The 27,917-nt window shown below is 41.5% G+C and overlaps 1 protein-coding gene across 1 annotated transcript; it reads right to left on the reverse strand.

Moving 5' to 3' along the window:
- Window positions 1-363: 363 nt before the first annotated feature.
- Window positions 364-27,894, reverse strand: Snapc3 (small nuclear RNA activating complex polypeptide 3). The gene is given in 10 exon segments (XM_032902346.1): window positions 364-1,235; window positions 1,238-1,281; window positions 3,041-3,148; window positions 4,291-4,455; window positions 6,175-6,257; window positions 11,322-11,471; window positions 13,316-13,420; window positions 20,115-20,199; window positions 26,847-26,924; window positions 27,557-27,894. Coding segments are annotated over 10 exon segments (1,221 nt in total). The 5' UTR covers window positions 27,859-27,894; the 3' UTR covers window positions 364-1,134.
- Between the last annotated feature and the right edge of the window lie 23 nt (window positions 27,895-27,917).

Consider the following 27,917-nt stretch of genomic DNA (forward strand, 5'->3'; position numbering starts at 1 on the left):
TCATCATGAATGTGTGATGATGAAGCAGAATTCTCAGGGTACTTAACACTGTTCAAAACAAAGTAAGAAACTTAGGCACAATGTAAATTAGCCTTGGCAAGTAAATGGTACCCTGTGTTGCCTACAGCACTAAATGAGAATACTTCTAGACATACCACAAGCAGGAACTTGTCAGCTCCATGTAGTCGCCATAACTGGATTTGTAACATTTACATCCATGAAACGTGCTTCACCTTCTTTTAAACTTCACAGTCTTTTAAACAGATGTTTAGGCTTCATTAGTTTATTTATGATAATTGTTCTTAGCCATCCAGAGAAAGGTAGGATTCGGCTGAATCTAATTTAAACCTAGGACAGAGAAAGTAATAGTTCAAAGTCTATTTTATATTACTATTATACACATAATTTTCTACCCCAAAAGTTTCCATAAAATATTCTGTTAGATTTGTTTAGAAGTGTTCTTTTTCTATAGCTCAGAATGAGAAGCCTTTGCTATGCTAAGGGGACAGAAGAATGGAGGAGCTGAGCCAGGAAAAAGCTTTTCTTAGCAATTTTGACATGTCCATGGTAATGTAAGTCTGCCATTGTTTTCTCCAGCCATGGCTTTAAATGACAATCAAAACTTGGTGCACCTATCTCTGTGATTCTTTCAAGAAATGAGGCCTCACTTACACTGTGTGACTTAGATTCATTTTGTCATCTCGTGTGCCTAATGTCTGCTTTAAAGATATGAGCCCAATGTTAAATTGTAACTCTTCTTGATTTTGTGTTGCTTATCAAATAATTTGTTTGTAATTCCTCCTTACTACAGATATTTAAAGGGTCTTTACCTTGGAAGCTTCACAGTAGAAGGAGTAGCTCTTATATCCTTCAAAGATTTCTTTCAATAGACTACCCCAGAAGATGCATTATTAACTGCATTCTTTCATTAGCAAAGTCCACTCAGGGTACAAAATTCATAGGACTCAAGAGAAAAGAATCAGAAGTTGTGTTTCTGACAATGTTTATATATTCAAAACATTTCTACATCTCAGTAACAAACAACTGAAGTAAAAAGCCATAACCCCTTGTAATAAATAATGTAACTTTAACTAAACTGCAGTAGGAAAAATATGTATATATATTTTAGTGGTATTAATTAAAGGTTCCTGGGTCAACATAAGGATAAGCAAGGAATTCCCCTAGTTTGTTGCCTTCGGAATCATAGTGGAGCATTCTGAAGCAAACATCACAAAGAAACATGGATCCTCTGGTGCAAAGGTGTCATTGTTTGTCACCCATCTGTAGTAAAAAAAAAAAAAAAAAAAGTATATTATAGCATTTTTTAAAATGCTTCAACATTGTATAATTTGTGTTCTCTAACAGTGGTTATCAACCTGTGGGTCATGACCCCTTGGAGGCAAAGTTTGAAGGACTCTTTCATAGGGGTCACATAGCAGTTATCTTGCAGATTAGATATTTACATTACGATTCATATCAGTAAACATTGCAGTTATAATTAGCAACAAATTTTATAGTTGGGGGTTACCACATGAAGAACTGTATTAAACGTTCACAGCGTTAGAAGGTTGAGAACTACTGTCCTATAAAAATACATAAAGAACATTTTCACTACTGCCTCAACAGACTATACCAACACAGTAGGGACACCAACAAGAAATGCTACAGAACTGTATCTGAGATTTCTTCATAAGGTAAGGAATTGATCTATTAGAAAGCACCACACATTTGCCTAGATAACTGTCCTTAAGTTCTCCCTCAATTACTTTCTATTAGTCCACTCCGTATGCTACAGACCCTGAAGGACTTCCTTAATTTAGTGATGTAATCCAGGGTTGCCTTAACCCTGCCCTTGCCCCAGTTTCCAGTGTTGGGAATATAAACATGTGTCCATATACCCAGATACTTACTTTAAGATGGGGCAAATTTACACATTAGTATAGAATATATGGAGAGTATAACATAGTGTTCTTTATTAGAGGGACCATATCCATGCTCTTCCAGTAATTTTACAATAAATGTAGCGGATGAATGGAGACATTACCTTATTGCGCCATTAAAATACAGACATGCCTAAATTTGCATTTCATCCCTGCACAGGAGCCATACAATATTATCTTTAATTTAGCAAAGGCTGGTCATTTGGAGAACACAAGGCTTTTAATTGAGATGTGAGGATAAAAATACAGCAGTTGGAGTATAAGATTCACCTGAGATTGTTTCATGCCTCGGAATGCCACACTGGTCACATGAAATCACAATCTCTTAAGTTTCTCTATTTTATTAAGTCTTTTCTGAAAATCTGATCCAGTTTCTGGATTTTCATTTTGGTAACTCATTTCTATCTTCCTAATTTTTTAATACTGTGGTAAGAAACTGAAAGCCAACTAATACTAAAAATAGTAAGAATCAGTTGGGACAGTGATGCATTCAAGAGGTCAAGGCAAAAATATCAGGAATCCAAGGTTCAAGTCTGTTTACACAGATGGTTTGAGGAGGACAGTCAGCCCAGGCTGCATGAGAGCCTCAGAGTGGATTAAGACTTCAAACTTTCCTTGCCTTATCCTCTTGAGTAATTACAATTACAGGTCCATGTCACAATAACTGCTCAAAACAGAAAAGCTTAATTGGCTTTATGGCTGGAACTGATTTTGTAACAACAGGCAAGAAGCATGGTTCCTTACAACCTTGAAGTCTGTTCTGACTTCATGTATATTTCCTTGTGTTGAAATGCCATGTGTACACCTAATGTAAACAAACTCATTTAACAGGCATCTGGCTTTGGGTTCAATTTCTTTTTTTTTTTTTTTTTTTTGGAGCTGGGGACAAACCCAGGGCTGGACAAACGCTCTACCACTGAGCTAAATCCCCAACCCCTGGGTTCAATTCTTTATTCAAAACAACATGCTAACTTTAAGCAAACTGCACTGACTAGAACACTGACTCTAGTAGATAAAATACTGAAATCTAAAATTGAACGATCTCCAGAGTACTAAATACTGTGAAAATCAGAATTTCTTAAAGAAAAAGCATCACTCACCTAGCTGTATACATCTTACAGACAAAACATTTTCTAGTCCATAGCCAATGCTTCTTGGTAAGAAGGGGATAAAGTGTTCTATCCAAGCAGTCGTCATGATGCACAAGCCTTTTATGAGGAAAATACATGGAGTTATTACATGAGCACGGCTCACCTGTCATTTACGCAGGCAGTATTTTACAAAATACCCACTGCTGGGGATGTAACTCAGTAGAGGTCTTGTCTAGCTTGCTTACTAATGAGCAATCACCTGCATCACTAAACACTTTCCCCAGACAGCTTGACTATGATTTTGTTTAAATTGAGATACTTAAAAATTCAATCCTCCAGTAAATACTTTCATATACATATATTAGACAAGTCTCTTATTATTATGTAGTTCTGCCTGACTTGGAGATTGATAATGTAGACCAGGCTGTTTCCCAAGTGCTGGGATTATAGGCCTGTACTGGTTGGGTTTGTGTGTCAACTTGACACAAGCTGGAGTTATCACAGAGAAAGGAGCCTCGAAATGCCTCCATGAGATCCAGCTGTAAAGCATTCTTTCAACTAGTGATCAAGGGGGGAGGGCACAGGCCATTGTGAGTGGTGCCGTCCCTGGGTTCTATAAGAAAGCTGAGCAAGCCAGTAAGTTAACATCCCTCCATGGCCTCTGCATCAGCTCCTGCTGCACGCCCTGTGTCAGTTCCAGTCCTGACTCCCTTTGGTGATGAACAGCAATGTGGAAGTGTAAGCTGAATAAACTCTTTCCTCCCCAACTTGCTTCTTGGTCATGTTTGTGCAGGAATAGAAACCCTGACTAAGACAAGGCCCACACTACCATGTCTAGATTTTTCTGGAAAAAAAAAAGGTCCCCATTTCCAACTGCATAGAAAGTATATTTGTTGCACCCAAGTTAAGCCACATTAATAAATTACTTACACTTATGTACTATTAAAGAGAAAGAAGGGGTTGGGGATTTGGCTCAGTGGTAGAGCGCCTGCCTAGGAAGCGCAAGGTCCTGGGTTCGGTCCCCAGCCCCAAAAAAAAAAAAAAAAAAACAAAAATAAAGAGAAAGAAAAGTAGTTCTATGCTGCCAAGCATGATTACCTCAGTTCAACCCTCAGGACTGACAAGGTGCAAAGACAGGCTCCTGCAATAGTCCTCTGTCTACACTCCAGCTGTAGCATGTATCCTCCCCTCCCCTCCCAATTTTTTTTTTTTTTAAGAAGACAGCTTTAAGGTAAAATATTCTGAATGGTGTCCCATACCTTATGTCTGTGATGACAACAACATGCTCACAATCTCCCTGGTGACAGTATAAGTAAGGAAAGCCAAGTTTAATATTCAAGTCATTGAATGTGAAGTCTTCCATTCTAGTGGTCTGAAATTTTCCATATCCTCGGTCATGGGACTCTGACCACTCTATTATAGTTCTGTTTTGGGGATGGACAAGGATAAAGCATTGTTATTAGAACTTGAGCAGGAAAGAAAACACAGTGCAATTACACACAATCCGGCCTACTAATTAAATGGATGGTTGCCATTTATAGTGGTTAATAAATATTGGAGCAGGAACAGTGAATTCAAACCAGTAGCCATCAAACCTAATGACCTGGGTTCACACTGGAAGTCTCCCACCAGCCTTCTCTGCTCACATGCCATAGCATACACATAGACCCAAATTCTCGAGAAAAGAAATGTCCTCTGCCGGGAGGGGGACGGAGGGTTTTCAGGAGGGTTAGACACTGAACTTTGCATCTGTGTAATAGTTTTTTTATTCTTTGCATTTTGGATGTTTGTGTTTTAAAACAGGGTCTCATTATATATATATATATATATATATATATATATATATATATATATATATCCCTAGCTGCCCTGGAGCTCACTATGTAGGACAGGCTGGCCTTGAACTTGAAATTCATCTGCCTCTGCTTTCCAACTGCTGGGATTAAAGGTGAGAGCCACCATGCCTGGTTCCTTTTTAAAGTCTGGTCCACTAGGGAAAGATCTGTCTGCCATTGATCTATTTTTTTTTTTTTTTTGTTGTTCCTTTTTTCGGAGCTGGGGATCGAACCCAGGGCCTTGCCCAGCGCTCTACCACTGAGCTAAATCCCCAACCCCCCATTGATCTATTATTCTCTCAATAAGGCCAGTTTTTTGGAAGGCTGTATGATGCATGCTACTTTAGTGCAAACACAAAATGTGTAACAATGCCACATTTCATTCATTTTTTGACAACAGGTTAGGTTTTTTTTCTTTTTTAAACAGAAACTTAACATGTACTGAGATTAGAGTGTTAGTATTTCTTAGCTTCAAATTCTAGTTATGGTGCTGGGTGGTGGCAGCAGTAACGCACGACTTGGGAAGCAGGGAAGGTGGAGCTCTGTTAGAGGCCAGCTGATTTGTGAGTTCCAGGACAGTCAGTGCTACAGAGAAACCTTGTCTTGAAAAACTGGGGGAAGGCGGGACAAGACGATGGACACAACTCATGGCAAGTGCTGAGCACTATGACCCACAGAAGCTACAGCTCTTTGGAACAAGTGTGAAAACGGCAATCAAACTGGATGAAAGATGGCTGGAACCAGTGCATGGAAGGACATGGCCACTGATGACAAAACAATGCTAACAAAATGCTATTAGAGATGACAGACTTTCATATTCAGATACTCAAACATCACACACATATCCATATGTATAGGACATGCAGAAAAACACTGAAGAGAATGGGGAGGTGGCTGCTGGGTGGAAGTAATAAATCTTTAAAACTGAAGAAAGTTACTGAACAGTTATCTGAGAATATCAGTACCTTCGTGGGCCTAATCTTTCTAGAGGCATGAGCCATCCAAAGTTAACAGTTCCTTGAGGTAGGGGGATGGAATCCTTAAACATACATACAGTAAGAGTAATGGAAATACCAATTTAAGAGTTAGAAATAAACTGTCACAGCACACATCTTAGATCTCAGCACTCAGGAGGCAGAGGTAAGTGGGTAGAAACTCTGTCTCAAGGGAAGACATTTGTATAGTTAAGATAGGTACATGTTAACTTGGGAGGCAGACAGGCCTGGGTGTAGGCCATCAAGGGATATATAGTGAATCCCTTCCTCAAAACAAAACTAAAAACTTTGAAAAGATTTTTGTGAGTAGTACCTGCTCAAGTCTCTGCATTCCGGGTATCTTTTGTCATTGTAAAACGTTCCTTCAAAATAAAAAAAAGCTGACTTGTATAGGTCCTACAAGAAAACAAGATATATAGTGTTTAAGCAAAACCAGTTCATAATTCAAATATTCACAACACACCATAAAACCACTCGGATACAAACCAGAAAACTCATATATGGACTTCTCTGATACCACTCAATAAAACCTTGCTTCCTGGACATACACACACACACACACAGGAGGGAGAGAGATGGCTCTGTTCCAGCTTTATCTTATTGCTATTTTAATCATTACTCTTGATTTTAAAGTGTGTTCTAAGACTTGAGAAAGGGACAGTGAGACGGCCCAGGAGGTAAAGTGACTGTTGACAAGCCTGGGTACCTAAGTTTGATCACTGGTCACTCAAGGTAGAAAGTCACTGTAAAGGTAAATGATCCAGAGCTAGGCATAGCGATGCCTAAGAATAATCCTATTGTTAAGGTGGCTGGGCAAGAAGAATGCTGTGAGTTTGATGTTAGTCTGGGCTACATAGTGAGGTCTGGGCAAGCCTAGGTTACAGTGAGACTCTCCTTTTTAAGATGGATGGATGGATGGATGGATGGATGGATGGATGGATGGATGGATGGATGGATGGGATAGATAAATGCATGCATGCTCTAACAATAACTATTGCCTTATTTTGGAAACCAAGTTTGGTATACACTCAGTTTTGTTAATCATACAACACTCATATAAACCTCCATTAGAAATGACTTGCACAACTTAATGCCTTCTCACATAATTGCTTATTTACAAAGAAAACGCTAGAACAAAAGTAGTTTTCACCAATAATAACTGTTCCTCACGGGGTTGGGGATTTAGCTCAGTGGTAGAGCGCTTACCTAGCAAGCGCAAGGCCCTGGGTTTGGTCCCCAGCTCCGGAAAAAAAAAAATTAATAACTGTTCCTCACTATACAAGGAATAGCAGACAGGCAGGTTCAGTAGTACCCACATGCAATCCCAGCACTTGTGAAGTCGAGGCAGGAGAATCACAAATCCCAAGGCAGTGTGGGCTACACTGGAAGACAATGTTTTTGATACTAGATCAGAAAATACTTGTACTGTTTACATGTTTGTTTTAAAAATACAGTTCCATTCTCAAAGCAGTTATTAAAAACCCCAAACCCAAGGGTTTATTGGCAAATACTTTTCTACTTTAGAGCTAGAGAGACTTGATTAGCTTCATCAGAGTTATCCAGTTATGTGGCACGTCAACAATGACGTAACAGTCTAGCTCACTGTAAGAGCTGCGACTCACCAGAAAACCAGTCACTGACCGCTAGTGGGGTGCATGCCATGGAACCAACAAAGACATCAACACAGGGCCTTACTTTTACTTTTCTTTGGGGTGCAATAGTGTTAACACACAAAACAGTTTTGGAAAAAGCTAAAAAGTACTGGACATAGGCAATGAGAGCATGAGGCTCATTATATTATTCTCTACAGAGTTGAAATGTTTCCATCAGAAACCTTACAAAGGAGAACAAAATAAACCCAACAGCCAACAGTACTGTAAAATACAAATATCAGTGAAATGGTCTTTCTAAGGCTCATAAAGATGTTAGCCTCAGCCGGGTATATACCTTTAATCTCAATATTTAGGAGGCAAAGGCAGGTGGATCTCTGAGTTCAAGGCCAGTTGGTGTACAAACCAAGTCCACGACAGCCAAGACTACTGATACAGAGAAAACCTGTCTTGATAAAACAAAACAAACAGCAAAAAGGTAGGCTCAAGCCTAAGTACTAAAGGTGGTACACACCTTTAATTCCAACATTTGAGAAGGGGAGGCACTGAGGTCTCTATGAATTCAAGGTCAGCCTGGTTTACATAGTAAGTTTCAGGACAGCCAAGAATATAGAGAGACCCTGTCTCAAAAAACAAAACAAAAAGCCCAGTAACAACAACAAAAAGACGTTAAATTTAGTCAATACTTCATTCATAGGAATCTGCCCTTCTAAATGCTTTTACCATCATAAACATATTTCTAAGACACTGCTGAAGAACAAAAAGCAAAACACATTTCTGAACAGATACATTTCCCACAAGGCCCTGTGCTAGAAGCCTGCTGGTGAGTTAATCACACTGTGATTCATCAAACCATCCACAGCTAGCACACTGCCAGCAGCAGGGCAAAGAAACAGTGTGGGCTTTGAAGGGGGAAACAAGAATCTGACTCTAGCCTCCACCACTGACTGCTGAACCTGAGCAGCTCAGGATTATGCCTTTTCTTATAAAAATAGTGACAATTCTTTTTAAGGCCAACATATACTAGGCACATGGCATGTGCTCAATTATCACACTATTATTTTAGTAGAGAACAGAAAGAATAGCCACAGATATGTAAATATTAAGAGAATAAATAGGGGCTAGATAGCTGGGTTAGCAGTTATAAGCACTTACTGCTTTTCTAGAGGAACTGAGTTTCATTCCCAGCACCCTCATAACTGCTCTAACCAAGCTGATAGGTTACTACAAAGAGGGATTCTTCAGATAAAAAAAATGTTTTTTAAAGCTCTCTTTATCTCTAGCTCTCCTGGAATCTGCTGTGTAGACCAGTGTTACAGGATATTTGATCACACTGTGAACCTGAGATCGTGTTGTTTACTGGAAATTACTGGTTGTGGTGTGGCTCAGCCCTTAGCACACACCTTTAATCCCAAAGGATGAGGATAAAGGATTTATTGGCAAATCCTTTTCCACTCTAAAGCCAGAGAGACTTAATTAAATACATCAGAGTTATCCAAATGCACATCAACAAGGACTATTAACAGTCCAGCTCACTGAGAACTGTGACAGGAAGCCTCCTTGTAAAAGGGAGCACCCATGTTTGAAAGTGAGTGGCAGACAAAGTGACATATCAGAGAAAGATTTGACAGAACAGGATATGTCTGCCTCTCACAAGGAGGGAAGAAAGGGAAGCTACTTAAGGGACAATGCAGAAAAGGAAACAGGTAGATTTCCTGGGAAAGTCTTAAAGAGACAGGTTGAAAAGTATAAGCTAGACACAGTTGAAGGCAGAAAGAGCCATAGAATGACAAGGAGACAGAAGATTAGAACATATTGCTATGAGGTCAGGCACAGCCATTCAGCAGAGGTGGAGAGAGAAACCAGATTGAATCAGTCAGCTTAGAGAAGAGTCTGAGGCAGAACAGCAAGCCAGAGATCAGAAAGAACAAGAAAGGCTGAACGTGCTCAGTAGCATGTCTCAGAGGCTGCAGACACTCTAGGCTTAGACTAGACTACACGGAGGCTAAAGCTTCCAGGACAAGGCTTACAAGAGCAGACAGAGGCCGTGAGTCTCAGAGATGACATTACGTCATTGGGAGAGAGAAAAAAATACTTTTTTTTAAAAAAAAAGATGTGTTTATTTATTATATATATATATTATATATATTTATATATATAATAATAAATATTATATATTTATTATATATGAGCACACTGTCACTGTCTTCAGCCACACCAGAAGAGGGCATCGGATCCCATTACAGATGGTTGTGAGCCACCATGTGGTTGCTGGGATTTGAACTCAGGACCTCTGGAAGAGCAGTCAGTGCTCTTAACCACTGAGCCATCTCTCCAGCCCTAAAAAAATACTTTTACAGACCAGGTTGGTCTTGAAATCAGAGATCTGCCTGCTGCTGCCTCCTGAGTGCTAGAATTAAAGACATGTACCACCAACACCCAGCTCACATTAATTTATTTATAGCTATATCTTCTATTCTGGTAGTATTAAGAAAGCTTGCAAAAGATCAGTGCTTTCTTCCTTGAAGAAAATATAAACCTATTTCCTTAAAATTCCACTTATTTCTCTTGAGCACTGCAGTTATCTCCACAAGCACTCACATGGCAGTTCAGTTGAGTTTAGGTATCTTAAAACCAATTTCAACACAACCACATGAGATTTGTTTAATCTCTCCATGAGCCATGATGCTCATCTTGGCATCAGACTAAAAAGAACAGAACATGGTGGGTCTGTAGGGCAGACACAAACAGCACCAAGACATTCTGATATGCACTACAACAGACACGAAATGCCTGCAACCAAGTTTGGAAATGTGACCATGACTCCCACTCCCATCCCAGATGCATGGTGATATGCTTCTTGCCACACTGAAATGCTCGAAACAGGAGCATGGAATGCATGGAGAAGACACAAATTCACTAATGAAGTGTTAGTTAATGGGACTCAAAATCAAAGAACTAAAAATGTACATTGCTGATGGAGCCAGGAGGCTGACTTGATCCTTCTCCAAGTTCTACCTTCATCCTACTTGCTTTAATGTCCTTTTATGGGCCTGTAGAGATGCCCTCTCCTTAGTGGGCAAGGAAACCCAGGGTCCTCTGCCCAGGCTGCACCACAAGAAAGAACCAGAGCATCCTTTCCTGTCTTGAGATTCAGCAGCATCAGGTGGTTCTGTTAGCTTAGGTAAACCCTCAATTTTAAACATGTTTTGGGCAGCCTGCTCGATACTTAGCTCCTCTTCAAGAATACGGAGGCATCTGTCTCACTGGGGGTGCCAGTACCAGGAAGCAACGGGAAAGATCAACTCTGTGCCACCTCCTGTCTGATATCGGCCCTGTACTTTTCAGCCCTACAAGCAGTGAATAACAGGTGCAAATGACCAAGGCTCTTGGCCAATCCCAAACTTTTCCTGGAGGTAGTAAAGGTGGACTGAAAATTTCACAGCATTTTAAACAGGAGAGAATGGAGAACACCACCAAAGCAACAATAAGGCTGAGGCTATAACTCAGTTCGAAGTGCTTACTTGGTTTAATCCCTACGACCAACAAATGAGTAAATAAGGAAGTTACAGTGCTACTTCATTGTGACTGTGAGAAAAGGGAAAGAGCGACCGGTTACAGCCAGATGGCCAGCAGTAGCTCAGAAGGGTGGTGTCATTACAGCTGTAAATGGTGGGAAGTGAGAATGAACAGACTCCTGCCTCGGAAGGCTCTAGGGATGGCGGATGGAGAGACAAGTGCGGCACACAGACAGTGAGGACACTCATTCAACACTCACTGAAGGAGCAGTCACCGTCTCCGTTTCTATTACTCCCTTGTTTTTTTAAGGAGGAAGAAGAGGTCATCTTACTTTGCTGATGTGTTCGGGGGCCTGGTCTGGGGCATTGCTGAATTCTCCACCAATCTGGAGGTCACTGACACAGCAAATTGAGTCTCTCAGTTCCGTGAGCTTCTGACTGCCCAATACCAACACTGTCTGGTATGGCTTGTGTTCTCTGTGCTAAAGGCAAACAGGAAATAAGTGCCCATTGAAAAACCAGTTAACACAAATCCCACCAAGACCTGATAAAGTCACTAATTTTCTTCTTCTTTTCTTTTTGTCCTGGAACTCACTCTGTAGACCAAACTGCCCTCAAACTCAAGCGATCCACCTGCCTCTGCCTCCAGAGTGATGAGATTAAAGGTGCGGTTGCCAGGCATAATTTCTTAATTTGACCTATCCTTTAGGGCTGGAGTCAGGGTTCAGTAGTAAACAGCACTTGCCTAGTATGTACAGGAGTACTGAAAACAAACAAATCACATTTGGAAGTCGACACTTACATATCACTGAAGATAGCAATCTACATCCTAACCCAAGCTACAAACCCCCAAAACTTCTTAAAAACTGGCAGTTTGAGATACCAAGCAATGCACTTAAGTAAGTAATACCAAGATGCTTCATAAAAGCCTATGTAAGTGCAAACTCTGTGTATACATAAACTATGGGATTAGTTCCACAGACACCTCTGTGAAGGAGCAAAAACATATAAAAGCTAACACTTGCTTAGCGTGTGCAAAGCTTGGCCTTCAATTCTCACCTGTAAAAGAAGGGGAGGAGTAAGTATATATACATGTAAAGCTAGAATAATTTTATTAGGAACTTCTAAGAAATTACTAGCTTGAATGAGAAATGTCCCCAAGGGTCTCTAGCATTTCAGAGCTTGGTCCTAATGGCTGGTTCTGTTAAGAGAGGTAGTAGGTGTGGCTTTGAGGAGGAAGTGTGTCACTGACGATGTTTGTACATTTATTTTTACAGAGTACGTACATGACTGCAGTTGTCTGGAGGCCAGAAAAGGATGTTGCATTCTCTGGGGCCAGAGGGACAGGTGGTTGTGAGACACCTGATATGTGTGTGCTGGGCACCGAACTTCCTCTGCTAGAGTAGTTAGTACGTACTCTGAACTGCTCAGCCATCTCTCCAGCCCCAAGCCTCTCTGCTTCCAGTTTGTTGTCTGAGATGTGAGCCCTCAGCTTCAGGAGCCATGTCTGCTCCCTGTTGCCTCTGCTTCTCTGATACAGAAGCTAATCTAGCCAGCCCTTCCGTGAACTGTGAACTGTCTACATCACAGTTGCTGCCTCACAGCAATACACAAGAAACACTGGCATCCTTGTGACGTATTTGTAACAAAAAGGAACGTCCTTAGCATCTCAACTGATGAACAAAGTTCATTCCACTCCTCTACCAGCAAACTATTTAGCAAAAACAACCAATAAACAAAAACTCATTAATTCACAGAATGAGAATCTAGGAAGTGTATGCATACTTTCAGTTTCTTCTAGTACAAAACCAGCTACACATTCCAGTGTCACAAATGTAATACTCATTGGTGAAAAGATGTAAATTTAACTTTTGGGATTGTTGAAACATTTTTTAAAGGTTAACTTATTATATATAAGTACACTGTAGCTATCTTTAGACACACCAGGAGAGGACATAAGATCTTATTACAGATGGTTGTGAGCTACCATGTGGTTGCTGGGATTTGAACTCAGAACCTCTGGAAGAACAGTCAGTGCTCTTAACCACTGAGCCATCTCTCAAGTCCAGAACATTCCTTATTAAAACAAAGGACTCACAAATACATCTTGTCTTAAAAAATAAGATGTCAGACTGTATATGCCAATATTTAGTTTGAAGCCTGAGATAGGACTTCAAATAGTAAATGCTTTGTCAAAGGTCCTTTTAGGGACTTGTGGGGTCATAGTGATAAAGTACTTCCCTAGGAGGCATGCTTGGGGTCCTAGGTTCTATCCTTAATACTCAAAGTTACTTAGCCATGAAAACCAGAAGGTTTCACCACTGACCTTATTAAATATAACCGGATATAAGATGTTCACAGATAGGATAGACTCTCCTTCTTCAATCATGTCTGCTGGATTTTCAGGTTTTTTTCCTAGTGCATGAGATTCCTGGAGAAAGAAAACAAGACCTTGAAATCAGCCACTGTAACGCAGTTAAGAGGCAACATAACAGAGCCATCATTGAGGACTCCAGTCAACCTTGGTCTGATGTCTAATTCAAAGTGAAGAATGGCTGATTGGATTGACTCTGACTGTCTGTCTGTCTGTCTGTCTGTCTCTCTTTCTCTGCTCCCCTCCCCTCATCCCCCCCCCTTTCATTTTTAGTTTTTTGAGATAGGATTTCTCTGTATAACCTTGACTGTTCTGGAATTAGTTCTGTAGATAAGGCTGGCCTCACTCTCAGAGACCCACCTGCCTTTGCTTCCTGAGTGGTGAGGGCGAACAGTTACTCTCTTTATGCTCAGCCTCACCTACTGTAGTAACAGAAAATACTTTACAGCACTGTTCTGAAAATGTGTATATAAAACATGTAATCCCAGCACTCCAGAGGCATGGTCAGGCTGATCTCTGTGAGCTCTCTCTTGCCAGCCTGGTTTACATGGTGACTTCCAGGACAGGCAGAACTAAACAGTGTCTTGAAGGAAAAGAGTTATTAGAGCTGGCAGAGGCTTAGCAGATAAAGAGCCTGCTGAAAAGCCTGGCAGCCTGTGTTCCTGACCCCAGAGACCTGTACAGGGAAGGAGAGAAGTGTAAGCTGTAGCCGCTATGCATATACATGTACACCCCGCCCAACAGTCTCACACACTCTCTCAATAATGTTAGTAAGAAATCTAATATGGTAACTAACTATTCCTACAAGCAAAGTCTAAACTCACACACAAATACAAGTCTACTGAATAAGTGTGGAGGTTTGTAAATGGTTGGCCCGTGGAAAATGGCACTATTAGGAGGTATAGCCTTGTTAGAGGAAGTGTGTCACTATGGAGGCAGGACTTTGTGGTCTCATAAATATGTTCAAATTTGGCCAGTGTGATCCAGACTCTCATTCCTGGCTGCCTGCAGATCAAGATATAGAACTCTTGGCTATTTCAGCACAAAGTCTGTCCACTCATTGTCATGCTTCCTACCATGGTGATAATGGACTGAACCACTGAAATTGTAAGCCAGCCCCAATTAGATGTTTTCCTTTATAAGAGTTGCCTTGGTCATGGTCTCTTCACAGCAATAACACCCTAACTAAGACAAGAAGCAAATAAAATGAGATGCTAAGCCAGCTATTATAAGCATGGCCAATTAACTAATCGAAACCAGTTTCTTTAACTATAGGAAATCAGCTTCCTCAACTGATTTAACAGCAGATTTCTCAGCAGAAAAAAGACAAGAAATAAGTCAGAAACACTTCAAACCACAGAAGAAAACCATTACCCAGAACTCTGTCAAGATCTGGCAAGACTATACTCCCTAGGGACGGAGAGGAGATGAGGACAGGCACAGGCACACGGAGGCGAGGAAGCACCTGCAGCAGCAGACCCTCAGACTGAAGGCGCACAGATCTGTAAGCACTGAGAAGATACTTTCAATATATGCAGAAAAGGAAGGAGGTGGGAATCAAACATGCAGGACAAAATCAGAATCTAAACAAGGAGATAACAGGAAAACAGAGGAACAAATACAGCCAAAGAGCTGAATACGACAAGCAAGCCCTTTCTCCCCAGTAACTAGTATGGCTGTACATAGAGGACACTTTCTTATTGAAAGGCTGATAGACGATTACAGAAACTTTATTCAGCTTTGTTATCTACAGGAGACTCATTTTAGATATAAAGATACAAATAGGCTGAAAGTAAAAGGGGAGATGATACTGGAACAAAAGCAAATTGCTGTAGGCTGTTTTACTCTCCGACAAAACAGACTTTACATTAAGATGAGTCTAAGGGTATTTGCATGCTGATAAATGTTGCCAAACGCAGTGAACATACGATTACAGACATACACTGAACAAAAGGATCCTAAAAGTGCAGAGGAACACTCTATAGGACAGACCAACAATTTCAAGGAGCTAAAATCATACAAAGTATCTCTGATCACCAATAAAACTAGAAATCAGTAACAAGGCAAGCTCAAAATCCCAAATGCTTGGAAATCTTAGGAATATAATAGTACAGCTCTACATGGTGGCATGTGTCTGCTACCCTGTCAAAAGTGGGGGCAGGGAAGACTGGGGCAGGAAGATTTCAAAGCCTGTGCTATCCAGAGAAACCCTTCCCAAAACCAAAATGGGCTGGAGAGGTGGCTCAGAGGCTAAGCTATGTACTGCTCTTGCAGAGGACTGGGGCTGGCTTGCAGCACTCAAGTAGGGCAGCTCACAAGTGCCTACAGTTCTAGCTCCTCTAGTCCAATGCCCTCTGGCCTCCAAGGGCACAGCACTCATATTCATAAAGCCACACACAAATACAATAAAAACACAACACAAAACAAAAAACCCTTTTTTAAAACAACCAGTGAGTCATCGAAAAAATACACAGAGGAAGTCAGAAGACATTGTGAGGCCTAGATATACTTAAAAGACAGAAGAGCTATGGTAAAAAGGCAATTTATATCTGGAAACATTTACATATAAAATAACTGTGTTAAGTAATAACAAAAAGAACAAACCAATTCCAAAGTTAGCAGAAAAGAGGAAATAATATAAGGTAGAAAAAACAAAATAGAAAAGTTAACAAAAGCAATATTTTGAGTGAGTATATCTGTGGCAGGGTCGGATTCCTTGGAGGTTGTGATCTTCCCCACATGGGTGCTGGTTTCCAAACTCAGATCCTTGGGAAAGGTAAAGGAGGGCTTCTAACCACTGAACCACTGGTTCAGCACAAAAGTTAATTCTTTAAAAACACTGAGTTACTAAAATCAGAAGTAAAAGCAGGGGCTGTAAAGATGGCTCAGTGGGGGAAGGCACTGTTGCTGACAGCTGACAGCCTCACTGCAGCAAAGCCAGCTAAGCAGAAAGGGCGTTTCTAGAAGGTGCTAAAAAGGAGGCCAATTCTATGCTAAAGTCTTTGGCTTCAGGTGATTGGGCAACTATATGTCTTAATTATTTCACTGTATTGATGAGATCGAGATCCAGTGAGACACCCCAGTACTCACAGGATGGAAGTCTAACCCATGACACAGTGTGCAAGCACTCAGCCCAGACAGAATCTGTCTCCGTTCCTTCCTGACTGCCCACAAAAGGGATCATGTGGCCCTCGACGCTGAGAGACCACTTAGTATTTGCTGCCCCTAGGATGAAACATAGGCAGGAGGGAGGGAGACGGGACAGAGATGGATGGATGGAATCTTTAAACCACTGATTTAGCCACATATAACTCATCTTGTCTCCCTTTTCTGAAATTGCTGTTTCTAAAGTGTCTTATTATCTTTATATCAGCCTACGCTAGGGAAATATTGAATCGCTCCCATGTATTATTATTCTGTATCATTTTGAGTGGCAGTGGGGTGGTACAGGCCTTTAACCCCAGCACTGAGAAGATGGAGGCGGGCTGATCTCTCAATTCAAGATCAGTCTGCTCTACGTAGCAAAGTTCCAGGGTAGCCAGAGCGACACAGTGAGGGCCTGAGGTCTCACTAAGACAAACACACACACACACACACACACACACACACACACACACACACACACACACACACACACACACACACACTCTATGTAACTCTGAAACCATGCTTTTGGGGAGCAAGGGTGCCTTGTACTCCACCTGGTTGCTATGTACAATAGAATAAAAGCTAACCATTTTACATCATATATTAAAATTGACTCAAACTGAGGCTAGAAAAATGGTTCAACAGTTAAGAGTGTTTGCTGCTGGGGTTGGGGATTTAGCTCAGTGGTAGAGCGCTGCTAGCGCAAGGCCCTGGGTTCGGTCCCCAGCTCCGAAAAAAAAAAAAAAAAAAAAAAAAAAAAAAAAAAAAAAAAAGAGTGTTTGCTGCTTTTGTAGAGGACCATGGTTTGGTTTCCAATAACTATATAAGGGTTCAATTCACAACCATCTTTAAAACTCCAGTTCTGGGGGAACCAGCACCCTTTTCTGGACTCCGTGGGAAACCAGGCATACACGTGCTGTAAAGACCTACATTCAGGCAAATACCCAAACATAAAATTTAAATAATAAAATAAAAATAAATCAAAATGAATCAAAGAGCTAACCTACAAACTAAAGCGCTAACACTCTACAGAGAAATCAAAGGACAATCTTCACAGTACCGGGTTAGGTACTATTTCTTAAATATTCCAAAAGTCAGTAAACAAAGAAAAATTGATATTCTTGATCTCATCAAAGTTTAATGCCCGGCAATATCAAAAGAGTGAAAAAGACAATCTGCAGAAGGAGAGAATATATTTTCAAGGCAAAAATATGGCAAAGTTGTAGCACTCAGAATACCCAATAATGAGACAAGGTACTTTAATTGTAAAGAATTAGAATAGATGTTTTTCAAAGAAGATATACAACCATTACTAATTAAATAAAAAGATGCTTAGCACCATTAGCCACTAGGGAAATACAAATCAAAATTATAAAATAAGTAGTAGGGTTATTCTAAACAAACAATGTATGAATTGAAAAAGATCTGGAGAAATGTAAGCTTCCCCAATCACTAATGGGAACAGAAAATGCAGCTTTTTATGGAAGACAGCAGTGTTAAGACAGAGTCACAAAAACAGAACCCAAACACTTATTTATACTCCAGTATCAGTAATTCATAATAATCAAAAGACTCAAAGAACTAAAAAGTCAACAGCATATTAACAAATAAAACATGGAATATATGCAACAAAAGATTTCATTTGGCCATAGAATAAAGTTCTAACACATGCTAAAACATGGATGAACCTTTAAACTTTATGTTAAAGGAGACATACAAAAAGAAACACACCTTAAATCCCTGCACTTGGGAGGCAGAGGCAGGCAGATCTCTGAATTCAAGGCCAGCCTGGTCTACAGAGTTAGTTCCAGGACAGTCAAGCTATATTGAAAAACGCTGTCTCAAGAAAAGCAAAAGAGAAAGAAAAATATTATGTAGGTCCACTCACGTGACATATATAGAATAGCAATTTCATACAGACAGAACGCAGACTAGAGGTCACCAGGAAAAGAGACTAAGTCATTCCTTATTGGGTACAGAGTTTGTGTGGGGATAATAAAAATGTCCTGGAAATAATGAACAGTAAACATTATGGTGAATGTACCTAATAGTTGGTCAGTCGACTTTTTTTTTTTTTGAGACAGTATCTCATTGTGTGGCCCTGGCTAGCCTAGAACTTGCTACAAGCTAGGTCTCAAACTCAGAAATCTGTCCACCTTTACCTCTCGAATGCTGGGATTTAAAGGTAAGCAATACCATGCCTTGTTTTAAAATTTCTTTTTTTTTTTTTTGGTTCTTTTTTTCGGAGCTGGGGACCGAACCCAGGGCCTTGCGCTTCCTAGGTAAGCGCTCTACCCCTGAGCTAAATCCCCAGCCCCTTTAAAATTTCTTTAAAACATTTTTTTTGTGTTACATTGTTTTTCCTTTTCTTCTCTTTTTTAATATATATTGGTACTTTGCCGGCAAGTATGTCCTTGTATCATGTACATGTAATGCCTGCAGAGGCCAGAAGAGGATATCTACTCCCCCTACACCCCATCCCGAACTGGAGTTATAAACCACTGTTAGGCACCATGTGGCTGGGTACTGGGAATCAAATCTGGGTACTTTGGTAGAGCAGTCCACTTGAGCCATCACTATAGCCTCAAATATTTACTACATCTTGTGTGTGCGTCTGTGCATGTGTGCATGTGTGCATGTGTGCAAGAACATGCCACAGTGAGAGTGGGGAAGCAAGAGGGCGACTTTTGAAGATTAGTTCTTTTTCACTCCCATGTGGGTTCTGGGGAGCTGATAAATTGTGGGGCTCAGTGGCAGGCATTCTGACTACAGAGCTATCTTGCCAGCCCCAGTATCACTTTACTGAGCTCTTGAAATAGGCAAAAATGTTTTCATTTTACTATTTTTTAACATATTTTTTATTTTCATAAATGATCCTAGGTTTCATTAGGGTATTTTCAACAAAGTTAATGTATAGTGTACTTTGAGTGTGTTCCACCCCCATATCCTACCCTCCCAGGGGCTGGCTATGTAGACAAGGCTAGAGTGGAACTTGCAGGGACATTCCTGTTCATCTTCAGAGTGCTCAGATTACAGACATGCACGACCATGACCAGTCAACGTGGTATTTGTTATGTAATTCTACTACATGGTGAAAGGTGGAAGCAGACAGCTGCCCTTGGGCATTATCATGTGCCCAGAAGTGTGGCATGTGACTGCTTCTGAACTATCATGTCTGCTAGCACCGCATTCTTTAACACCTGTCACTTTCACTTGGCGTTTCACTCGTGAAGCAATAGATTAAGAGTATGGTTTTAAAAGCTGGGTGTGGTAGTGTATGCCTTTAGTTCCAGCACTCAGGAGACAGAGGCAGGTGACTTTGAGAATTCAAGGTTAGCCTGGTCTACATAACAAGTACCAAAATCTGACCCCTGCCTCCCAAAAATATATGATAATAAAATCAGGAACAGAACATAGAGTTCCAGGAACAGGGTGGTAGACAGGTGTAAATTTGGTCTACCGCCAACAGTGAGACTGAACTAAAGGGAAAAGTCAGGCAGAGAGCCCAAGGAGTCAGAAGAGTGGTCCCTTCAGTTCTGTGGGTAAGACTCTGTCACTAACAGTCAATGACATACTCAGGGAGGGGTGGAAAGGCAAGACTTACCATTTCATAAGCAAACGTTTCTTGTCTACAGGCACGATCTATCGTGATGTTTTCTTCCCGATAGTCTAAGAGCCCCTTCCTCACACTGACAGAGACATAGGGAGATAAAATGGTCAGCATGCTCTCTACAATCGTTACTTAAATATCTTTTTAAATTATTTTAAATGTGTGAATGCCTGCATGCATGTCTGCACCACGTGTGCTTGGTGCCTATAGGGCAGAAGACAACACTGGATCCCTCGGAACCTGAGTTACAGAGTTGCAAGCTTCTATGTGGGTACCAGGTCCTGAGTCTAGAGAGGCAGGTGCAGCTAAACACTGAGCTCTCCATCTCTAAGCTTTAGCATACATGGGCTGGGAATCAAACCCAAACTTCATATATGCTAGGTAAGCACTCTACTACTGAGCTATGCTAACCAGCCTCAATCGTTTAACTTCTCATTTTAAACTTCCTTTAGACTTAAATTACAAAAATAACATCAAGAGTATACTCCTAAAAAAAGATGTATATATTAAAAAAAAAAAAAAACAGGGTTGGGGATTTAGCTCAGTGGTAGAGCGCTTGCCTAGCAAGCGCAAGGCCCTGGGTTCAGTCCCCAGTCTGGGGGGGGAGAGTATATTCTTATATCTCTCCCCAAGCTTTCCTCTTCCTAATGTCTTCTATGATCACAAAATCATGAAGAGAAATTAACATCAGCACAATAATTATTAGCTACAGATGTTTTCCACATCCCACACAATTTTTAATTTAGAGCTTTCTTTTTTTTCCTGTCCCAGATTTCTATCTAGGATTCTACAGTGCACTGACTATTTTCCCTTGGTCTCTTTAAGCCTGTTAGATCCCTTCATGATCCTGACACTGCAGAAGAGTGTAATTGATTCAATTTACAGAATGCCCATTAAGTTGGGTGACCAGCTTAAATGAGACTGGAGTAGAGAGCATCTTGAGATGACCGCCTACAGGACTGATGACCTTCTGGCGCGCCCTCTCTGGAATCTGGGGTTAATGAGTCCCCGGTACTAAGGATGTTTGCCTCAGTTCAGTTCTGTCTGCCAAGGGCCTCAACTAGAAACAGCACTATTTTATTTTCTCTGAAATGGATAAAGATTTGGAGGGAGGTACTTTTGAGACCATACAAACACAGCTTCTTCATGCAGGAGTTTTAGCACCCATTTGACACCCCCAACACCATTTACTATGGTATGTGCTTAACGGTGTTCCTCCCCACCACAGAAGTTCTATAGTCAAATAACCTGTCCCTACTCCCTTGCTCATTTCTAGTCATACAAATTCCACTCACTCATTTTATTCCATGGGTTAAAATCTATTATTTTGTTGCTCAAATAGTCATAAGTTGCTCCAAACATGCAACAGGCTGTGATCTTTTATTTTTATTTTTTTTTTCTGATCTTTTATTTTTGATAGGGAAGTAGGGCATGCACTTCTTGGTTTGTGGAACCACAGACACCCAAAATTCATTTTCTACTTTTCCTATCCAAACCTTGGCATTAACACTTAAGGAACCTGAGTTCCTTCACTAGAGTGGGGTTTATGTTACTTTAAACCAAGGTCTCAGGTAGCCCAATCTGGGCTTGAACTCACTGAATTCTTGATCCTCTTGCCTCTATATCCCAAGCGTTGGGTTACAGATTACACCATCATGCCCAGCTTGGGAGACAGATTTCGTCTATCTGTTTCAGCAGTATCTAGGCACTGCCTGTTATCAGCAGAGTTACTGCTTCTAAGCCTTTCAGCTGAGATAGGCAGGCAGGATGGATGGATGTTAAACCATGCATGCACAAACACCTATTATTGTTGGTGTGCTTGTTGTGCATTTAAGATATGGATACTTGGGGCTGGAGAGATGACTCAGTGGTTAAGAGCACTGACTGCTCTTCCAAAGGTCCTGAGTTCAAATCCCAGTAACCACATGGTGGCTCACAACCACTGTAATGAGATCTGATACCCTCTTCTGGTGTGTCCGAAGACAGCTACAGTGTACTTATATAATAAATAAATCTTTAAAAAAAAAAAAGATATGGATACTTTTATGTACATGTGGTACAGGCATGTATGTGTGGATACACGTTTGTGTATGGAAGCCAGAAGTTGACAAAGGGGGTCTTTATCACGCTTAATCCCCCCCCCCCAGCCGAACCCAGGGCCTTGCGCTTGCTGGGCAAGCGCTCAAGCGCTCTACCACTGAGCTAAATCCCCAACCCCACGCTTAATTCTTTCAATTATTAATTAATTAATCATGACAGGGTCTTATTCTGCTAGCCTGGAACTTGTAGGCCATGCTGGCCTTGGAGATCAAGATCTGCTACTACACTTCAAGGCATATAACACACCTGACTATACCTTGTTATTATTTTAAAATTATTATTTTATTTTGTGAGTATGGGTGCTTTTGCCTATATGCATGTCTGTATACCACCTGAGTGCCTGGTGCTCATGGAAGCCAAAAGTGAGCATTAGCTCTCCAAGAATGAAATTACAGATGACTGTGAAGCGCATGGAAGCGCTGGGAATTGAACGCAGACCTCTGGAAGAGCAGCCAGTGTTCTAAACCCAAGCCACCCCTCTACTGTACTGCTCTCAAGAGCCCGTCTCTGCTTCACGCACCCCAGGATGGGCACCGCTGTCTCTTAAGATGGGTGCTAGGGACCAATTCAGTCTTCATGCAAGCACTTCCTGGCTGAGCCATCTCTGAAGCCTTCTATTTGGATACTTCAAATCCCAGAACCCAACTGCAAGACTCATAGTGTTCAACTCCTCTGTGCAAGTGAGGAGATGGCTCAGAGGACTGGCAACTGTTCTCTATTCAAGTGCAGTAATTGTGTACATCAGCTTCCCAGCTGCTACCTACAGTGATAAACACTAATAAGTGAGAAGGGCCTTTTCCTTCAGCCTTACATCATCACCACCATGCAGACTCAGAGCAGCTCTCTGCATCCTCCTTGGTGCTGTGTACATTTGTAAAACACATGGGCTCTCTTGCTTTTTTGTATCCTATTTTAGGTTTATGTACTCAAACGTAGGCATACATGTCCTTTGTTGGGGTGTGTGTGTGTGTGTGTGTGTGTGTGTGTGTGTGTGTGTGTGTGTGTAAGGTAAAGAACAATTTTTTGGTGATGTTCCTCGGGAGCTATCCATTTTTTAAGTTTTATTTTTTTTAGTTTTCTGAGACACGGTTTCTCTAGATCATCCAGGAGCTCACTATATAGACTAGGCTGGCCCCAAACTCACAAAGATCTCCCTGCCTCTGCCTCAGAAGTATGGGATTCAAGGCATGTACCACCTTCACCCTGCTTAGTTTATTTTTATTTCTGATGAAGTCTCACTAGCCCGGGGTGGCCTAACACTCACGGTCTCTGTCTTAACCTCTCAAGTGCAGGATTACAGATGTAAGCCACCACATTCAACTTGCAAAATATTTGTTTTATCTTAAACACATCCATATAGGTGAGTACTCAATATATTATGGGAGGTCCACACAGTGGGTAATGAGGCTGCGATGAAGGATGAGTCAGTGGTTTCCAAGACGTACTTGTGAGTGAAGAAAGCAAAGCCACCATGGTAACCTTGGAAGGAGGTAAGCTGGGTACAGTTCACTAGCTCATATCTGCAAACACACGTTTTAACCTGTTCTGTAAAGATGAACCTTTACAGTTGAAATAGTTTTCTTTTGCCAACTGGCACTCGTTAAATGTATAAATACAGGAGAAAACGTGTATTGTATGTAGCACCTGAGGGAAGGTTTTGCTTCCTGGTGACAAGCTAGTGCAGCAGAGTCCTAAAGTGCACAGCTGCCTGTGTCAGTACCCAGCTCCTTCGCTGCACCGAGCACCCAGCGGCTTCCTCCCACCACTTCCCTCAATAGCTTTTCCTGGCACACGGACTTCTACCAAAGCAACATCACGGCCACTCAGTGAAACACAGGCAGGCCCTCTCTTAATGGCACTGGGTCTAAGTCTAGGGGAAGAAAGGATCTCTTCCAGCACTCTCAGTCCCAGGGTGGGAGGCTCCTTCTATGTGCTCTACCACTTAGTCATATTCCCTTTGTAGTTTCTGTCAGTGCCTTACTGTTCTGATCCTTCCTGAAAGTTTGTTTGTTTAGTTGTTTTTGAAATTGCTAAGTTATATGAATAACCCAGGCTGTACAGGAACTTCCCATGTAGTCCAGCTCGTCTCAAACTTACAGTAATCTTCCTGCCTCTCATACCTAAGTACTGAGATTACAGGCGTGAACTACTATGCCCAGCCATAAAACTAACAGTCCTTTAGATTAAACTTCCTCCATCAAAGTGACTCCCGTTTTTCCTCTAGATTGGACTGACTGCCATAGGAGATAAAATGAACAAGCATCCACTGATTTGGACAAACACTAAACAAATGCTGGAGAGATTGGCTATCTGCAGGGGTCAGTGGGTAGGAAACGAGGGACTGGGAACAGCTTAGTAGGGACCAAACATGTAGCATTCTCGACTCCTCACTGCTGTGGCCGCACTTCTTGTTTTTACGTCCTAAGATGGTCAGAGGGGGTCAAAGTCAGTGCCTTGTGCCTTGTGCATGCTCAGCAAGTTTTGCCACCAACTACATCTTTATTTGGGGGTCTTTTGAGACAGGGTCCAAAATTCCATCGTCCAGGCAATGGTCCTTCCGCCTCAGCCTCTCAGAACTAGAGGGGGTGTAATTGTGGTCCACATACAATATATTTTTACTTTTTTAAAGGTAAATTACTGGTTCATATCCCTTCCCCTCATTTTCCCATGGGGTGTTTTTGTCTGCTTCTGCCATATAAACATTCTATCCATTTCTTTTCACTTTCTGTGAGTTTAAGTTCCATTTTTACTGCACTCAGATCTATCTTGCAGCTGATCTCAGTCCTGCAGTAAATTCTCTTTGGAGCCTCATTTCTTCCTGTGTCTTTGTGGTATTTGGATTGGTTTACAAGATTCCTATTTCAATGGTGCTTTTCTTCTGTCACTCTAACAAAGGCTAAACTTTTACTTTTCCACAAAATCCAAGGTTTGATTTACTTTAGTTTTTACATTTCTTTGTTTACTATGTGGACTTGAGTATGTGACCTCATGCTATGGACATAGGGAGGTCAGAGGATTTATGGGGAGCTGGTTCTCTTACCTTTACAATATGGACTCCAGGAACTGAACTAAGGTTGTTAGGTCTAGTAGCAAATGTATCTCGGTGGCTCAAAATCTACTTTTAAAACATTCCCACTTTGGGTGACAGTTATGAATTTTACAGTTTTGTGGCTCTTTCTTCCAGAACTCACCTAGTTTATTTCCTTTACCCTTTAAATGGTGGTCGGAGCAGGAAACAGTGCTCTCCAAGCCACACCAGTGAGGAGGACAGGTATAAGGTTTGAGGGAACAGAGTTCACTGCTAACATGGGCGGTATTAACAACTCCCTCGCAGCCTGCAGGAATTAAACCTGTCTTGAGGGAATACTGGGAGCCGCAGAGATGAAAGAGGAGGCACACGGATCTATCTGAGTCCAGGCCAGCTTGGTCTCCTCAGAGAAACCCTGCCTCCAAAACAAAAAAGGGGAAAGAAGAAAGAAAGAGCCAAAGCAATTTTTAACAAAAATCTTAAATAATAAAGTTCTTTAGCTTGTTATGATAAGAGGGATGGCGCACAGCAGGAGCCAACTCCTAACATTTGTCTTCTCTCCCTCTTCAAAGCCTGACAAAGTTTCTTCATTAGAAAAGAAAGCCAGGGGGGTGGAGGGATGGCTCAGTGGTTAAGAGCACTGACTGCTCTTCCAGAGGTCCTGAGTTCAAATCCCAGCAACCACATGGTGGCTCACAACCATCTATAATGAGATCTGATGCCTTCTTATGGCCTGCAGGCATACATGCAGGCAGAACCCTGTATACATTAATAAATATATATTTCTAAAAAAAAAAATTGGACTTCTATTATTTTGATTTAATTTTTTCTTCTTTCCTAATTTATTGTTATTATTATATTTAAGAAGGATATATTACTTTATTATTATATGTGAGACAGGATCTCACATTTAATTCAAGCTGGCCTGGAACTTTGTCTGGCCTTGAATTCATGGTAATTTGTTTAGATCAGCCTTCCTGAGTGCTTAGCCACCACCCCAAGATTAGGAATTCATTCCCAGCCACAACTGGTTCCTTACCACAGGTATTTTGAGAATGACTATCCGAGTATTTGGCTTGCATTCCAAATCAAAGTAGATAAAATCTACATTGAAAAATAAATGCAAATTCAAATATGTATTGGGAATTAGGGCTTCTGTGTTCTTAAATGTCTTTCTTTAGATATAAGACTATCATCCGATTATGCAGAATGGCACTTTTGAAGCTACATACTAATGGGTAAATTATCACCCACAACTGTATCTCACACTCACAGAGCTAAAGAAAGCATATCCAAATGTTTAAAACAACAGCAATCACTCATCAATCCTCGTGGAACTCAGTACGTAGCTAAGGCTAACCTCTAACTTACAACTTTTCTGACTCAGCCTCCTGAGTGCTGGGACTACAGCCAAAAGCCAGTACATTAAACCAATGGTTGAACTTAAGTGGTAGAGATGTGGAGAACAATACAATACTTTCCAAAGTAAAATATTCAGTGTTCAGATAAATAGGAGAAGGGCTAACTGTGGTTTAGTGGGAGGTCGTGCTTCACCTCCAGCACCAAAACAAATAGCACATAACAAAACGAAATCATACCATAAAGTCACTAGGTCGGTGTTCTCTGGGATGACTTCTGGGTCTTCATCTTCCGAGAGGCATCTCAGTTTATCAAGGCTTAGAAAGAGGGAGGGGTTGGAAAAGGGAGAAAGGAAAAGCAACGTTTTATCATCAGCCATGCATTTTTCAAGAGCGGGTCAGAGCTTGTCCTAAATACATCATTGAATAATTAAGTCTTATGAAATCCAGCAGGCGGCTCAAAGGAGGCCAGAATTCAAGACAATGGTTTTTGTGCCAATGTTATACTGAAAAGAATCTATGTTCATTTGAGGACAGCCAGTACTGTCAATAGGAGAAGGACCATTACAAGGTAGTTTTATAATTTTTCCCCCAGGGAAGGAACTTTTGGGGAAATTTTAGTAATAACATATTCACGAGGACCGCTAGAGGCCACGGTTAATAAAGGTTTTAAACCCAGCTCTGTTAAGTCTTCTCCATCCTTACGTGCTTCCATTGTCCAAATATCAGTGACAGATAGATGCTGTTACTTCAACAAGCACCTTAAAGACCAGAGAATAGAAATCTTTTGTGCAGTTGTAGTGTCCCGTTACTAGATCCACCCTCAGAAAAGTGCTTTTGGACTCTAGGACCTCTTCCGGCCTTCCGGAAGGTTAAGGGTCCTCGGGAAGCGCAGGGACGAGGCTGCGCCCTGCCGGATCCACGCAGAGTCCCCAAGGCCGCACACTCACCCGCACACGACCCTCAGCTCTGCCGCTGCCTCCAGACTGCAACCCAGATCCTCAGCTACCGCAGCATCCTCAAAGCCGTTGTTGGATGCCTCTCCGTCCGTCGGCTGAGCGGCTGCCTGCGGTTCGTTCAGCGACAAATCCTGGGCTCCTAGTCGACCGCGCCACAACTCCCCAAAAGCGCCGACGTGGAACACGCGCGTGTGCAACTCGGGAAGCTCGTACTCTGGAAAGCTGCTGTGGCTCCCACTGGGGACTGGGTGCTGTGGGCCACCCGCACCGCCGCCCTGCGGGTCCTCCGCCATGTCAGCCAGGATCCCTTCCGGCAAAAGCTGGCTAGCAGGCGTCGCGGGGCGTGACGGGA

The sequence above is a fragment of the Rattus rattus genome, chromosome 1, assembly GCF_011064425.1.
Source record: "Rattus rattus isolate New Zealand chromosome 1, Rrattus_CSIRO_v1, whole genome shotgun sequence".
NCBI classification, from domain to species: Eukaryota; Metazoa; Chordata; class Mammalia; order Rodentia; family Muridae; genus Rattus; species Rattus rattus.